The sequence below is a fragment of the Giraffa tippelskirchi genome, chromosome 13 (genome assembly GCF_054371585.1).
Source record: "Giraffa tippelskirchi isolate mGirTip1 chromosome 13, T2T-mGirTip1v1.2.pri, whole genome shotgun sequence".
Classification (NCBI taxonomy): Eukaryota; Metazoa; Chordata; class Mammalia; order Artiodactyla; family Giraffidae; genus Giraffa; species Giraffa tippelskirchi.
Genome location: NC_137287.1, coordinates 21,790,786 through 21,808,434, shown reverse-complemented (window position 1 = coordinate 21,808,434; position 17,649 = coordinate 21,790,786). Strand labels below are relative to the sequence as shown.

General features: G+C 42.8%; 1 protein-coding gene and 1 long non-coding RNA gene across 3 annotated transcripts in view; both read left to right on the top strand.

Annotated features, from left to right (window-relative positions):
• Positions 1–303: 303 nt before the first annotated feature.
• Positions 304–17,649, top strand: part of METTL9 (methyltransferase 9, His-X-His N1(pi)-histidine) — a 46,351-nt gene continuing 29,005 nt past the window's right edge. For both annotated transcript variants that reach the window (XM_081554548.1, XM_081554547.1), the window contains exons 1-3: positions 304–604; positions 12,577–12,767; positions 17,388–17,597. In XM_081554548.1, the coding sequence (XP_081410674.1) occupies positions 440–604; positions 12,577–12,767; positions 17,388–17,597 (566 nt within the window). In that variant the 5' untranslated portion in view covers positions 304–439. The remainder of the gene's footprint in view (positions 605–12,576; positions 12,768–17,387; positions 17,598–17,649) is intronic.
• On the top strand, positions 758–7,429 carry LOC145531628 (uncharacterized). Its single transcript, XR_014072609.1, has 3 exons — positions 758–1,150; positions 6,294–6,392; positions 7,282–7,429. It is a non-coding gene; the product is annotated as an uncharacterized LOC145531628 (long non-coding RNA).

The following is a 17,649-nucleotide window of genomic DNA, read 5'->3' as shown; positions in this document are numbered from 1 at the left end:
TCGGAACGATCACCCCTGGCCTAGAAGTATTAATAGTAAAATCATTTCCACCATTGTAAGGAGCCGCAACCAGACGGGAGGCGGGGACGCGCGCCAGGCGGATGCGCGCTCCCTTTGTCCCGCCTCCCGGCCGGCTGGCTCTTTGGGCCGAGGGAACGCGCTTCGGAGAGAACGCGCCGCAGGCGTTGCGTTTGTGCTCCGGGTGGAAACCGCCTTCCGCAGCGGCGGCGTTCCGGGGGCGGAGAGGACCGGGTAGGCGGGAAGGTTGAGCGCCGCCCGCTCCTCCCCACCCCCTGCCTCGGCCCTGAAGGGGCTGGACGGGCGGCGAGTCGGGCGCGATGGCTCGAGCCTGGGCGGCGGCGGCGGCAGCGGCTGGAGGCGGCGGCGCGTCCTCCTCCTCGCCCCGGCGGTGATCGGAGCGAGCGGCCGCAGGCCCCCGATGAGACTGCTCGCGGGCTGGCTGTGCCTGAGCCTGGCGTCCGTGTGGCTGGCGCGGAGGATGTGGACCCTGCGGAGCCCGCTCACCCGCTCCCTGTACGTGAACATGACGAGCGGCCCGGGCGGGCCGGCGGCGGCCGCGGGCGGCAGGAAGGAGAACCACCAGGTACTGGGCCGAACCCGACCCCGGGCCCGGCGGGGCGGGGGCGGGGCGGCCAGCCTTCCCGCGCGCGGCCCGGCTATTGTGCGGGGCGTTGCTGCGTGAGACCGCCCCCGGGCCTCGCCCCGCCGCCCCGGCCCCTCACAAAGTTTCCCCCCCGCGTCTTCTGGGCCGGGCGCCCGGTCCGCGCCCCGCGGCTCCTTTTGTTCGGCGGCTCAGGAGGAGGACGACCTCCCGTTTGTCTCCCGGGCCCCGGTGCGAGCGCCCCGGAGCCCCGCATTGTTCCCGGGTTCCGGCGGGTGATTGCAGACGCTCGGCCACTTCGGCGTCCGCTCCCGGCGGCCGGCCGGAGGAACTTTCGGGCCGGCGCGTGGCGACCCATCTGGGGGCCCATCTGGCACCGAGGCCTGAAAACTGAATGGCCCGACCAAACCCATTACCCCCGACAGCCTCCATCAGCCCCGAGTATCATGCCGAAAAGCCAGTCCTTCTTTTTGTCTGGTTGAATCTCTGAACGTACAAAGGTTCCATAAAGAAATTGAACCGTGCAGCGTGAGCCATTTAACTCTCTGGGCTCGTTCGGGTGACATTTTCCCTAAGCACTTAAAAATGTGTTTGATAAGTCGGCACTCCTCTCCTGTCGAACCTTCCCCTCCTACCTAAGAGAGAGATTATCTCCTTCAAACTTTGATTTTGGTATCTGACTGGAGAGATGTGGTAACAAGAAAGGTGATGCAAGCTTTCACTGAAGGGTTATTAGGACTGGGCAGGAGCGAATTCTTTAAAAGAGTTGTAGTTGTGCACCGTGAACGATGGCGATGTGGCTGGCTGGGTAGTCTTTTCATTATCTTAGTTTTGTGCTACCGAAGTATGTGCATTTGCAGAATTAAGAGTGAGGTCTTCCGTATTTGATTATAATGTAGTTGCAGTTAACGTGACATTGAGAAGAAAGCCTCTTGGCTTTTAAACTCTGCCGGAGTATTGGTTTATAATAGCTAGCAGTTGTACATTTTGCTTTCCCAGAGAGCGGTAGCTAATTACTCCCCATCTTGTGTCTCATCATTTTCATAGATTTCTCATTTTCATATGTTACTTTACTTATGATGCCAGGTGTTTACCCCGAAGTTGATTTCATGTGTTCTAATAAACTAAAGAATTATCTAAGGAGATAAAACAGTTCATTCAGAGAAGTAGTATTTAGTTTTTATTTAGAAAATATTTGTAGTGGGCTTTTTCTATTTTTAAAGGAAATTATAAATTTCCATAAAATTTTTTTGTAATCCCACAGCTCTTGTACTAATACTTTGTTAGTTAATCACTCCTATGATATTGTTAGGGGTGTACATAAACTTAGTAGGTGACCTTAACCTGTAAAACCACATTCTCTGCAATGGATTAGTCATTTTTAGAGTGGTCCTGTAGTGATAATGTTCAGTTACTAAAATATATATCTCGAAGGAAACGTGGATAATGATGTAAAACAGTGAGTAGAAATGTCATCTGTAACAGCTGGTAGAAATAAAGTTCTGGGTAGGATAAAAAGGAGGCTTATTTCCATTGATATGGAATTATAGTAGAGTCTCTTGACTGTAGATGTTTATTATAACACTTGAGATTACTGCTACTTCAGTATACTTGATGTTTTCAGTGCTCATAAAAGATATGGAGATATTATAAAAACTGAAAAACTGTTTAAGTCACTTGATTTTTATGGGGCCTAGGTAGAATTATAGCTGCAGACACAGCCTCAGAGGATGTCCTAACAAGACATCTCAGAATGTCTTCTAATTGTATACTTTTTAAAAGTTGGATCTGTCAAGTTCTAAGGAAAATTAATACTGGTTTCCAACACCGCCTTTGCTTCGTTATTTTTCTAAGATACTTAAGTATGTGTGGTAAGTGTGTGTTTTAACCAGTTGCATGTAACAATTTGGGTAGCTAATTTCTCCAAATGAAGACTAATCTGGTGCTTTTTGAATATTGAGTGGAAGGGGGAAGATTGGCTCTCTTCCTTAGAACAGTCACTCAAGACATTATTTTGAGTTGATGCATTTACATTATGAAAATATTGTCCATGAATAAAAGATTAAAGTGAACAAAAGAGATGTTTATGGAAACCACAGTGAAATAAATGAAATAGGAGACTGTTCTGTCTGCCCTGGCTGAGTTGATGATTTGCTATCTGCTTTGTTAAACTTGGTTGCTTATGAAGTAACTTAACTCTAAATGCTTTCCCTCCCTTCAAATAATAGTTCATACTAGGTCTTCTGGTGTTCATTTGGGTATGTGGCTTCCATAGCCAGCCATCTGGTTCTTTTGCAGTTGCATGGAAGTGGGGTTATGGATTTGATTGAACTATACTTACAAGTTTTCCTTACGTTTGATTAAGAAATTATAGTGGTGGATTCTGTGTTTAAAAGAGAGATCTTTGGCAATGTTCGTTCATTAAAAATAGCTATTTAGTTACTGAATCCTGGAGAGGCAAGGCTCCTTTGGGCTGAAGCAGCTCTAAACCATAGTCACAGCACCATTTGAATACCTTGGTTTGATGTGCTTGGTGTGCTAATTTCACAACTGGGATTTGTGTTTCATTTTGGGAAAGTGAGAAGGAAGGGAAGGGGTTTCTCAGCACAGATGGATGTGGCTTGCCAGCCAAATAGGCACCACTGACTTTTTTGTACAGACTGTGAAGTGAGAAAAAAAAATTTTTTTTAAAGACGTTTGCTTCAGAGAAAATTTCCAGTTTTATTAATCAGCAGCGCATTCTTAATCACAGATTAAAAGGTGGATAGTTTGACTTATTGAGAAGAAATTGAGGCAGGTAGTGAGAAACTAGATATATGACTTTTCAATATTGGCTGACCTGGAACTTACAAAGAAAGTAATAACAATAACTTTGAATCTAGTCTTTTTGAGTCATTGCACCTGCTAGTTAATGCAACTGTTAAAGAGCTGTTGAAACTTGAAAGAACTCTTAGGCCACACTAACTAGGTTCTTGATAATAAAAGTCATTCAACAGCTTCTCAACTGATGGAGGGACAAAAGAATTGTTATAGAACTCCCTGGAACCAGGCCAGGACTATTTCTCTAGTTGACATACTGCCAGGTTTTTTAAGAGCCCAGATAACATTATCTGGAATTAATAACGTAACTTGGGGAGGGAGATGGGAGGGAGTTTCAAAAGGGAGGGCATATATGTATACCTATGGCTGATTCATGTTGAGGTTTGACAGAAAACAGCAAAATTCTGTAAAGCAATTATCCTTCAATAAAAAATAATTTAATAAAAATATAAGGTAACTTAAATTTGCAAACATGTATATATCTGAGTTTTTCTTTTCACCTTCTCATGTAAACTCAGAAATGTGCTCTGCCATAAGCAATGATGGATTTAAGATAGAATTTAAACAATTTGGATTTTTTTTCAGATGAAAAAATATCAGTACTTGGACATCACAGCCAGAGGTCAAAGGTTGTGCTAAAGTGCAGATTCCGTCTCCTGCTCCTCACTCCCCAGTTACGTTGTGGAGGTGGACCAAAGTTAGGCATGAGTTAACAGTGCCCAGAGGGGTCAGCTGGAGAAGGCACTGGCGACCCACTCCAGTACTCTTGCCTGGAAAATCCCTTGGACGGAGGAGCCTGGTGGGCTACAGTCCATGGGGTCGCTGAGAGTCGGACACGACTGAGCGACTTCACTTTCACTTTTCACTTTCGTGCATTGGAGAAGGAAATGGCAACCCACTCCAGTGTTCTTGCCTGGAGAATCCCAGGGATGGCGGAGCCTGGTGGGCTGCCGTCCATGGGGTCGTACAGAGTCGGACACGACTGAAGCGATTTAGCAGCAGCAGCAAAGGGGTCAGCCAGCTAGCCAGACAGATGTTTGTGTCTTCTGCACTGCCTTGGAAAGTCTGGAGGCCTTTGTAGCCGAATACCAAAGAGATTTTGAAAAGAGTTTTTTTCCTTCCTTATAACCTATGTTGAAACCCCAAACAAGTGTTAGCTTCAGTTTTACAGAGCACAAGGAAGGTCTCTTCATCTAGGTATAGCCAGAGGCCTTTATGTTTCCCTGTGAAGGTGCCCTTGGGACCCTGATACTTCCTGTAAGACTGTTTCAGATCCTCTGAAGCTCTGTTAAAGTCTTGGGATTATAAAAGACTAACAGCTAGTGAGTATTTGAAATGAAGATTGCCAGTAATGTGTTTATTAAATCAAAACTGAAGTGATTTAATCTAATCTGTATAGGTTGTTTCCCTGCTTGGAAGTGAGGGTGTCTTGTTAACTCTGCACTTTCAAGTCTCCTATAAAGAGGTTGTTGGTTTAGGTTTGTATCATTTGTAGAAAAAGAATGAATGATTTGAATATTGCTGTGCATATATACAAGGTGTGTGTGTGTTAGTTGCTCAGTTGTGTTTGACTCTTTGCCACTCCATGGATTATAGCCTGCCAGGCTCCTCTGTCCATGGAATTCTTCAGGCAAGAATACTGGAGTGGGTTGCCATTCCCTTCTCCTGGCGATCTTCCCGACCTAGGGATCAAATCTGGGTCTCCTGCATTGCAGGCAGTTGCTTTACCGTCTGAGTTACTAGGGAAGCCCTTATACAAGGTATCAGTGTATCTGATATACAAGGCATCAGTGATTAAATGTCTGGACTGATATGATTGCATTGTAGAACTTAGAATGTGATTTTTGAATCCTTAGCTGTCAAGGTCAGTGTCCTCAGATTGGTCTTACCACCCACTGTAGTAGCTAAGATTCTACTGTACTCAGTTAGAGGAGCCTTTCTGGTTGCTTTTAGTGGTGTTGAATATCTCAGGTCTTTGGTTACTCACTTATTTTGAGAATGGCAGAGTGCCCAGACCTAAAGTGTGGTTTGGGCATTCCCTTGAACTTCAGTTCTCTGACTGGCTTTTGTGAACCTTGAACAGGAAGGGAAAGAAAATCAAGTTATGGTGCTTCTGTTAAGTGTCAAGCACTGTGTATATATATTATCCTCTCTAATCCTTATAACAACTCTTGGAGGTAGGTAGTACATCCCCATTTTACAAACAGAGGCTAAGAGCGATGAAACTTGCTTAAGAGCACAGTTAGTAGATAGCAGAGTTGGAATTTTGAGTCTTGCTCTGTCTGGTTTCAAGGCCCAGGCTTTCCCCCCTGTTTCATGGTGTCCCTCTTAGGAAGCCTTGTTGCCTGCGGGGCTGTGAAAGTAGGTTGCCTCCTTAATAGCAAGCTGTACCCACTCTAGTGGAGCTCTGTGTAGACACTGAAATTATGTAACAATACAAGGTGTTTTTGCAGTTTGTGAGTAGATAAAGATGAAAACAAGGGCTTGAAGTTCTGGCCTTGATCCAGTTTGTGCATGCTTTGGTCACCTTTAACATTGGGGAAAAAAAGTCTTAACTGTGGTGTCTTTCTTGTGACACCAACCCAGTTCTCTGACACCAGCTAGGTGTTCTGTGATTCACTTCTGTTTGACGCTACCCGGAGTTAACAGCCCAGAGATTTAAGGGCTCCCTCCTGCAAGACTCTCTTCACATGTGTCTCACATGCCAGCTACAGGTTGAGGGCCCACAGCCTACCCATGCTTCTGTTTGACTTTGTTACAAATTCTGGGGTTTCCACAACCTCCCATCAAGTTAGATAACAATTCACAGAGCTTAGGAAAACACTTGGTTTCTGTTTACAATTTATTATAGAGGATACAACTTGGGAACAGCCAAATGGAACAGAGGCATAGGGCAAGGGACTGGCGGGGGAAGGTACAGGGTGTCACAGAGCTCCCAAGCCCTGTCCAGGTAAGCCATCCTCCCAACATGTCTGTGTTCAGCCACCTGGAAGCACCCAGAACCCTGTCTTTTAGGGGTTTATGGAGGTTTCATTACCAAGGTGTGATTGATGAAATCTTTGGCCAGTGTTGGTTAAACTCAATCTCTAGCTTCTCTCCCCTCCCTGGATATTAGAGGTGGAGCTGAAAGTTCCATCTTGCCCTCCTGGTCATTACATGACCGTACACTCACTCGGGAGTTTCCACAAGGTTTTAGGAGCTCTGTGCTGGGAACTGGGGATAAAGACCAAATATTTATTTATTATTAAACCACATTACCTAAGACACTCGCAAAGAGTCAGACATGACTGAGCGACTAAACTGAACTGACATTACCTAAAATCAGAAAGTTCGTTTTCTAAAATACCTAATTCTAATTTTCCTAATGGGCTCAAGTCTTTTGTATTTTGGAAGAAAAGATTATCATATGCCGTGTGTCTGACTAGTTGAGGAGCTCATAGTAATTTCAGAAAAACGTTTAACTCAATCCCTCAGTCTGATAAGCAAATACAATTTTATAGGAACATTGCATTTCTACTTTAAAGGAATTGGGTAAGCCCATGTAGGGGTTCTTAAGCAGTGGTGATTTTGCACCCTCAGAGAAACTTGACAATGTCTGGGACATTTTAGTTTGTCATGACTGGGGGTGGGGCAGTGTTGCTGGCATCCAATGGGCACTGGCTTGGGATGGTGCTAAACATCCCACAGCCCAGATCAAGGATTATCCAACTCCAAATGTCAATAGTGCTGAGGTTGAGAAACGCTGGCTTAATATAATTCAGTTACTGTCTAGATCAGATTATCTTTAGACCCATTTATCCAGTCTTAATTGGGCAGAATAGTCCTGCTTTCTTTTCTAGAATTGAATCTCACAGACAGACACACTGGAAAGAACGAAGCAAAGAGAAGCTTCTTTGAAAAAAAATCTTCTAAACAACCGCATGCACCGAGAACAGGAGTTTGAATCAGTTGAGAGTGCTCAGCGGCCCATTTATTTGGCACTGTAAGGTGGGAAATGAACCATTGTTCTTGCCAGGTGCCTGGTATAAGGTGGGCCCTCTGTGTCTTCCTGCACTGCCTGCTGTGCCAATGTAATTCTGTGGTGGGTGGGTAGCTTAACCACTGTTTGCAGAATTGGGTTTAAGCAAGGCCTTGCAAAAACCTTCAAGTTTTAGAAAGTGACAAAACCCAGTGACAGCTGTCTCCATGGTTATCCTTGTGTTCTTTTCAGGGTTTTACTAGAAACACTAAATTCTATCTGTTAGACTGCCTCTGATTTTTTAACAATAATTGTTAAATAGATGAACATTTTGTTGTTCATCTGTAACAGTACCAGGCACTGAAGTCAGTCATTGTCCCTGACCTTTTATGGAGCTTTGTGTCTGCCTGGGAAGACAGACACTGAACATGCAATTTACATACAGGTATTCTAGCTGAGCTGTTTCAAATCCTAAAAGATGATGCTGTGAAAGTGCTGCATTCAATATGCCAGCTAATTTGGAAAACTCAGCAGTGGCCACAGGACTGGAAAAGGTCAGTTTTCATTACAATCCCAAACAAAGGGAATGTCAAAGAATGCTCAAACTAATGCATGATTGCACTCATCTCGCATGCTAGTAAAGTAATGCTCAAAATTCTCCAAGCGAGGCTTCAACAGTATGTGAACTGTGAACTTCCAGATGTTCAAGCTAGATTTAGAAAAGACAGAGGAACCAGAGATCAAATTGCCAACATCCATTGGGTCATCGAAAAAGCAAGCGAGTTTCAGAAAAACATCTACTTTTGCTTTATTGACTACGCCAAAGCCTTTGACTGTGTGGATCACAACAAACTGGAAAATTCTTCAAGAGGTGGGAATACCAGACCACCTGACCTGCCTTTTGAGAAACCTGTATGCAGTTCAGGAAGCAACAGTTAGAACTGGACATGGAACAACAGACTGGTTCCAAATAGGAAAAGGAGTACGTCAAGGTTGTATATTGTCACCCTGCTTATTTAACTTCTATGCAGAATTCATCATGAGAAACACTGGGCTGGAGGAAGCACAAGCTGGAATCAAGATTGCCGGGCGAAATATCAATAACCTCAGATATGCAGATGACACCACCCTTATGGTAGAAAGCTAAGAAGAACTAAAGAGCCTCTTGATGAAAGTGAAAGAGGAGAGTGAAAAAGTTGGCTTAAAACTCAACAATCAAAAAACTAAGATCATGGCATCTGGTCCCATTACTTCATGGGAAATAGATGTGGAAACAGTGACAGACTTTATTTTTGGGGGCTCCAAAATCACTACAGATGGTGATTGCAGCCATGAAATTAAAAGATGCTTACTCCTTGGAAGAAAAGTTATGACCAACCTAGACAGCATATTTAAAAGCAGAGACATTACTTTGCCAACAAGGGTCCATCTAGTCAAGGCTGTGGTTTTTCCAGTGGTCATGTATGGATGTGAGAGTTGGACTATAATGAAAGCTGAGCACTGAAGAATTGATGCTTTTGAACTGTGGTGTTGGAGAAGACTCTTGAGAGTCCCTTGGACTGCAAGAAGATCCAACCAGTCCATCCTAAAGGAGATCAGTCCTGAATATTCATTGGAAAGACGGATGTTGAAGCTGAAACTCCAATACTTTGGCCACCTGTGAATAACTGACTCATTTGTAAAGACCCTGATGCTGGGAAAGGTTGAAGGTGGGAGGAGAAGGGGACGACAGAGGATGAGATGGTTGGATGGCATCACCGACTCAATGGACATGAGTTTGAGTAAACTCGGAAAGTTGGTGATGGACAGGGAGTTGTGATGTGCTGCAGTCCATGGGGTTGCAAAGAGTCAGACACGACTGAGTGACTGAACTGAGCTGAACTGAGCTGAACTGATTCAGGTCAGTGGTTATGTTACTGAGGAGACATGAGACGTGAGAGAGTATTAGAACAGGGGATCCATCCTAATGGAAGTTCAAGGGAAATATTTAGGCTTAGGTCAGTTGGGGGTAGTGGGAAATGTAGGAGACAGCAAATACCAGGTGAAACAGCTTTGGGAAATGAGCCTTCCAGAAAAAGGAAGAAGGGTGCAGTGTTGTGACATAGTGAGTGGCTGGGTGTTATGGGTTGATAGGGAGTGTCATGAGGTGAGGCTGTGGATACGGAATGGACAGATCTTGTAGGGCCTTGTAAGCCATATTAAGTATTTTGAATATTATTTTAAGATAACTTCTGTGAAGCAGGGTTGTGACATGATAAGATTTGCATTTAAAAAATTTGTTTCAGAGAAATATGCTCAGTTCCTTAAATTTTCAAACCATTTTTAATTTCTGAAAGATCAAAATGCCACCTACATTTTGATGTTTGTGTATTTTTTTTTTAAAAAGTTTTGTCAAGATATAATTCATGACTAAAATTCATCTTTTGAAGTGTACAGTGGTTAGTAGTAGACTTCACAAAGTTGTACAGCCATCACCACTCTCTTAATTTTAGAACATTTTCATCACTTGCTAAAGAAATCCCGTATAGACACTGCCCATTGTCTCCTCTCCCCAAACCCTTGCCAACCACGATCTACTTTCTGTCTCTGAATCTGCGCATTCTGGACAATTTGTGTAAATGAAACCATGTAATCTGTGGCCTTTTGTGACTGGCTCATTTCACTTAGCATAATATTCAGAGTACAAATCTCAGGAATCAGTGCCTCATTCCTTTCTATGTTTGATTGATATTCTGTTGTATGGATCAATTACATCTTGTTTATCCAGTCATCAGTTGATGGACATTGGGATTGTTCCATTTTTTGGTAATTATGAATAACACTGCTGTGGAATTGACATTTGTTTCATACAAATTATCAGGAGGAACATGTATTTCAACCTTCATCTTTAAAGAGAAGAGCATTACTCCTTTTTATTCTGTAGCATATTCTGATCAGTAAGCATTTTCTTTTCTGAAAGATTTGTCTGGCAGTAAAGATTCAACCACATGTGTTAATATTGATGAATTGAGAGAAATGCTGTTAAAAACTTGAGGCTTTTGGGGGGAGCATTTGTAAGCATTATTTGCAGTTAATGGTGCCAGTTCTTGCTTAGTTCTGGAAGTCGGAGTCCGTTATTGTTCTGGTTGTCCGTTTACAGGTGGGTGCCAAGGAATTCTTAGTTCCTCTGTCCCACGTGAATGACTTCTTGTCCACAGTAATAGAATGTACCTGATTGCCTATTACCCAGGTGATGGCTTTCATCTTGATTAGTCATTTCAGAGAATTAAGAGAAAATAAAAGTTAGAATAGCTTCAGTATTACAGAGTTTAGAATGTGAACCAGGAGGTCAGGAGTGTAATAAAAAATGGTTTATGACCTGCAGTGGGGCATACCTTCAGGCACAATGAGTGTAAGAATTAGTTAATGGTTAAGCACGAACATTTTCAGACCAAGAGAAAAAGTGTAGGCAGTGAATGTAAGAAGCTTCATAGCTTGTCATATAGTGGGAAAAATAAAGAGTATCAAGTTCAAGCAGTTTTGGTAAAAGTGTTTAATGGTAAATTAACACAAAACCATCAGCAGTTTGAAAGATTTGGTTTATCAAGTCAGGGCACAGAGCTTGTAAAAAATATTAGTTAATCTTTGAAACTTTAATGTGCTTGTTTGGTTTTAACAGTGTTAGTGTTGGCAATGTTACCCAAGATTTCTTTCAATATTTAGCAAGCTTAGGATGACTGTAAAAATTGGTCCATCGGTTATGTAAGCAGTTATGGGGACACCTACTGCTGCTGATTGGTCGTACTTGTCAGGGTAAGCAGGTTACTTTTGTCTCTTCATTGGGGGAAATTGTTTCTTAGTTGATAACAGATTAATAGTAACTGATCTACTCTGCAGTTTCATCATATACTTAATGGACAGGCCATTAATTTATCAGGTCCGTTTAGAGGACCCTCATCTCATTGCTGTTATTATAGGAGTCTCATGTGTCTGGCCCTGTATTGAGGATAAGCCTGCATTAACTTGTTTAATCCTCAGAGTAACCTACCAGGATAGACAGAAACCAGTTATGAATTTACAGAGTCTCAGAGATTGAAGTGATTGATTGTATGAGCTCACACACAGGAATGGCTGAGCCGGGACTTGATGGTGGGCTCACTCTGAAGCTGCTGCACCCCACAGGCTGCTTCCCCCCTTGGTGTACTAACTCTAAGTGAAAATGGGAAACATTTATTACACAAGATCACACTTCAGCCACAATTGAGGTCCTTGGATTTTGCTCTAAAAAGTATGTTCTGGGTAGAGCCTGTTCCTGGCAATCTGCTTCTTAGCATGTTATTACTTTGTCTTACTGTTTGCATATGACCTTAAGTAAGATCTTAATCTTTCTCAAGCACATTTGGCTCCTGTCTGTTAGAGTGTTAAATGATCTGGTAAAGCACACCAGTATTTCTACAGGTCTCTTTATAGCCCACAGCAAAAAGGGTAGCTAAATCTGGTCACTGGAATTTTTTAAAAAATTATTTATTTGGCTGCACCAGGTCATAGTTGCAGCACTCGGCATCTTGAACCTTCATAGCATCATGAGAACTCTCAGATGCAGCCTGTGGGATCTAGTTGCCTGACCAGGGATCGAACCAGGACCCCCTGCATTGGGAACATGGAGTCTTAGCCACTGGACCACAGGGAAGTCCCTGGTCACTGGAATATTAAATCCTGCTACTTATTGATTTGTTTGGTGGCTTCGAGTTAAATCACTGCATTGAGTGTTTTTAGATAGAAAACAAGGTTAATGTTGGTAGTTACTGCCTTCTTGCATTGAATCTCAGTGAAGGAGAGGCCAACAGAGCTTTCCTTATCTCGGGGTCCAGCGGGGCATAGTGCTAGTTTTGGGCCAGGAGTCAGTTCACTTGCCTGGCTCTGTCACCTACCAAGCTGCATGACTCCCAAGCCTCTTCACCCTTCCTCCACTCTCTTACCTGCCCTGAAGGTAATGAGAGTTAAACCAGAAACTAGGTAGGAGGAAGTATTTTATATCTTATCGGTCATATAAGAGATGATTATCCTCAAAGTACCATGAGATTTATGGTATTTGGAAATCTTAGATTCAATTTAGTCTTCTGTTTTTCGTTTTTGGATTTTTTAGATGATGCTTCAGTTCTATGTTTTCATTTTTCTTATTCTTCTTTCTTTTTAGTGGTATGTGTGCAACAGAGAGAAACTATGCGAGTCACTCCAGGCTGTCTTTGTTCAGAGTTACCTTGATCAAGGAACACAGATCTTCTTAAACAACAGCATTGAGAAATCGGGCTGGCTATTTATCCAGTTATATCACTCTTTCGTGTCATCTGTTTTTAGCCTGTTTATGTCTAGAACATCTATCAATGGGTAAGTGAATCTTGGGTACTTTTTTCTTTATTCTTAGGTCTAGGAAAAAGAAAAGTTACCTCGTTGAGATGTTGACCATCTCCACAGCTACAACACTTGTAGTCAAAATCCTTGGCCCTGTGTCTCAGTCTCGGCAGGTTGCTTTTAAAATTCCCTATAACTTGATAAACAGCCTCATTGTTCTGTATTTCTGTGATGGGAGTTACAGTGCTTCCTAACTTTGATGTGCACAGAAATAATCTGCGCATCTGGTTAAAGTACAGAGTCTGAGTCAGTAGGTCTGGGGTGGGACCACACTTTCTGCGGTTCCAGTTTTTAACCCATTCCCGGGTAATGCCTGTCCTGCTGCTGATCTGTCAGAGAGGAACAGGATACTTGGAACCAAGCTCTGAACATAGGCCGAAGAGTAAGATCTTTGCCATAAGCACACTTCCCAGAAGCAGGTGTTCTATGGTGGCTTGTTTGAGTGAAGGGTCTCCCTCTGTTCTTATGTAATGTCTAGACTCACCAGGATTTTGTAAACTTACGAAATTCTCTCCCTCGAGTGGTTCTCTCACCTAAATCTATGGAAAACACTGTAAGAATATTTTTATCCTTTCTCAGCCAACTTTTCAAGCCCCAAAGCCTGAGAATCCAGAACTCCAAAGAGAGAAGTGTCAGGCTCAGTGCTTGAAAAGCCTGTTGGACCACTTACAGCTCTTGGCTGGGTCCCCTTTTTCTTCTCTTCAGGTTGGGAGCCAGCTTCTATTGAATGTCTTGTCTGGATCCCAGTCCGTCATCTGGTCCTTAAATATGGTTTCAGGCACCACGAGTCATTTCTCAAGATTTCTTACTTACCTTTCTTCATTGCTTATATGAAGTTGCCTTAAATTGGCTTCAGCAGACAGTTGCTATTTTTGTGTTGGTGGTTGAGTTTATACAGCTTGGCCTGCCGTTTTGTTTCTGAAATTCACTGCATTGAATTTCTGTTCTATACCTTTTTTGTTGGGGGAGGGGAGCAGGCTAGTCACCACAGCGGTGATTTTTAGCCTTTTTGGGGTTCTGTACCTCTTTGAAAGTGATACGAGGTAGAAATTCACTGTTCAAATAGTCCTCATATTCAACATTTTGCGTATAATTTGGGGAGGTTTCAAACTCTGACCCTTCCTCCTACCTCTCCCCTATTGGCCCCTGCTTAAAATTCTCTGCTCTGGGATTTCACATTTTGGTCAGAGGGGCAATACTAAGTCCCCTTTGGCTTCCCTCATCTCTAGCTCTTCTGCTTTTCTTTTTAAATAACCCCCATCCTCACCCCTTCCATCCACCCTCAATGCCCCCTCCCGCAATAAAACAAAAACATCTCCTGCCCTGTACCCTATTCTCAGCTGAAAGCTTAATTTTGAGCCCATTGGTACTTTTCTCCATAGCAGTGGTAGCTTATTACCATGAGTGGCTGTCTCTTACAGGAATAAATACTATGGTAACCTTCTTGAATTAAAAAAAGTAATATACATATTGGACTTCCTTTATGTGGGAAAGGGGAAAACCACGAAAGGAGAGACTTGATAGCTGTGTTCTTTTATAAAGAAGATATTTGTAAGGAGGTATACCTCCTCTGTGGGCTTCCCCTGATGGCTCAGTGGTAAAGAATCCACCTGCAATACAGGAGACACAGGAGACATGGTATTTGATGCCTGGGTCAGGAAGATCCCCTGAGGTAGGAAATGGCAACCCACTCCAGTATTCCTGCCTGGGAAATTCCATGGACAAAGGAGCCTGGTAGGCTACAATCCAAGGGGTCACAAGAGTCAGACATAACTGAGCATGTGGACGGGGGTGGGATGGGGGTGAGAGTTGGGAGGGAGGCATACTTCCTCTGTAAATTCCATATGTAGAGAGAACTTAAGCCAGAGAACCTAGAATGGTTATCACACAGACACACAGACACAGACACAGACACACACACACACACACACACACGGATGGGGGTGAGAGTTGGGAGGGAGGCATACTTCCTCTGTAGATTCCATATGTAGAGAGAACTTAAGCCAGAGGTTAAAACACACACACACACACACACACACACTCTCTCTCTCTCTCTCTCTCTCTCTCTCTCTAACTTTGGGACTTAAGGAGCCGTACCTTTCCATGGTATGTGGTTGCTGGAAACCTTGTATTGAGCAAAGTCATTGTCTTGGTTTTTTTTTTTTTTTATATAAATTTATTTATTTTAGTTGGGGGCTAATTACTTTACAATATTGTAATAGTTTTTGCCATACATTGACATGAATCAGCCATGGGTTTACATGTGCTCCCCTTCCTGGACCCCCCACCCACCTCCCTCCCCATCCCATCCCTCTGGGTCATCCCATTGCCCCGGCCCTGAGCCCTTGTCTCATGCATCGAACATGGAATGGTGTTCTGTTTCACATATGATAATATACATGTTTCAATGCTATTCTCCCAGAACGTCCCACCCTCACCTTCTCCCTCAGAGTCCATAAAATTGTTCTATGCATCTGTGTCTCTTATTCTGTCTCGCATATAGGGTTATCGTTACCATCTTTCAAATTCCATATATATGCATTAGTATACTGTATTGTTGTTTTTCTTTCTGGCTTACTTCACTCTGTATAACGGGCTCCAGTTTCATCCATTGTCTTGGTATTTTAAATGAGATAATTCTTCAGTGTCTGGAACTGCCGCACACATTTCAGGAAGTCTGACTTTTCTGACCTTGCCCACTAAACGACAGTAGCACCCTCAAATCTTTGTGACCACCCAAAGCTCTTCCCACTTACTCCTGGTGCTCCCTAGAGGGCAAAGGTCATTTGGGCACCATGAATTTAGATTTTTTTTGTTGTGAGATTTTGTTTAAATCTTTTTGTGTAGCCTCTGTTGCTCATGATCTTTGGATATAGGACAGTGCTTCTTTCTCTGGTGCCCTTTCGACATGAGCTTTGACCTCAGGTGACCTCTAGCTCTAGAATTTTATGATTATCATATCAAGGGTCCTTAGATTCCAAAAGAGCTGGCTAGGAAAGCATGTTATTTTATAACTGGAAAAGCTTAAGCCATGTAACTATTTTGCAGTTGACTTTTGGTTATATGGCAGGTGGGCACCAACATTTGAAACATACATCCCCCAAGCTCCCAAGCTTGTACCTCTCTTACCTCTTCCTGTTCTGATTGTGGTTCCTCTCTGAAGTTTTACATAGCTATTTCAGAAAGTGCAGTTCCTTTTCTCAGATTTCTTTTTCATACTGTTTTCCCATTAGAAGATAGGAGTAATTGAGAGTTAAAGACAAAGTTTAGGAGATGAAGTTTTCTCTGGGAGGTGGTTGTATTGGTGAAAATCTCTGAGGGTTTCCTTCTCTCATTTTTTTTAGCATTTCTGTGGGGCAGAAGATGTACTGCAAACACATTGTTAGATTTGGTTGCCCTCTCCTAAGGGAAAGGAGAGGAGGAACTCGCTCCATAATTTTAATTTTTTTCTGAAACCAGTCTTACCAGGAGCACCCAGTTGCACACATCCTTCCAGTCACTGCATAACAAGCTTATTGTACCTTATGATTGTTTCCAGAAAGCAGCAGAACAGGACAGATTGCCCTGCCATTTCCTAGACCAGTGGTTTTCAGACTTTTCCTTGTCTGAAGAGGAAGCACCTTAGGAGCTGCTTCAGGCTGCAGAGAAAGGGTAGAAGTGGGCTGGCGGCAGTGCTGGCGCTCTCCGCTCTCCTGTTACATTTTACGTTGTCTGAGTAACACCTGCTTCATTTAAAGAAATGCTGCTGCCTACAGGAAGTTTGGAATCCCTGCCCTAGACAGACTGGGATTTCAGAGCTAGAGAACAAGTTCTAAGTAGGGACACATTTTATTTCCCGAGACGATGCTTCCTTGAGACTTGGTGTGATCTGTAGCTGCTTTTCTTAGAGCACTCTTTGATCTCCATTTTAACTCCTCTACTTTCAAAGACATTACTAAGTTTCAGAGGTTTTTTTAGGATTTTTAGAAATAACAGGACCTAGCCAGTAGTATAACATACAAACTGACACAAGTATGAATCTACTTTTAAATGCAAATTAGCTGATACCACAAGGACCACTCTTCCTCTTTTCTCTAGTGTCTCTTAAAAATCTATTATCTAGACCTATTTTTATATTCATCGTTCAGTTTCATATTGTAAATGGCTCCCCCCCCCATTTGCTTTTTCTGCTCAGTGTTACTGGCTAGTGTTGTGGTCTGATTCTGTTGGTCTGACATTTTTTAAACCGATATACATGTTTTCTATTACTCCTTCCTATTTTGACTTCAGTTTTTCACATTCATCTTTTATTTTCTTATATTTTTCTTCTTGCCTTCACACCTTTTATTCCTCTCCCTGTCCCCACTCTTTTGGGTGTACTGTTTGCAGCCTCAGAGACAGAGGATAATATTTGGAGGTGTTGTCTTACTTTGTTAACTTTGCTTTTTAACCATGACTCATATAGAAGATGTCTAGTTTAATCATATAACCTTATAAAATAAGCATTTTGTAAATTCAGAAGGCTGTTGGTGCCATGTCACTGTTTTGTGTGGATGTTGGGTGGGAGTGCTTATTTCATACAGAGTCATCCATTTTTGTCCTTTTTCTCTTTTCCAGGTTGCTAGGAAGAGGCTCAATGTTTGTGTTTTCACCAGATCAGTTTCAGAGACTGCTTAAAATTAATCCAGACTGGAAAACCCATAGACTTCTTGATTTAGGTGCTGGAGATGGAGAAGTCACAAAAATCATGAGCCCTCATTTTGAAGAAATTTACGCCACTGAGCTGTCTGAAACTATGATATGGCAGCTGCAGAAGAAGAAATACAGGTATAGTTTTTAGACATGATTTAGAGTATATTTCTTGGTTTTAGATGTGTTT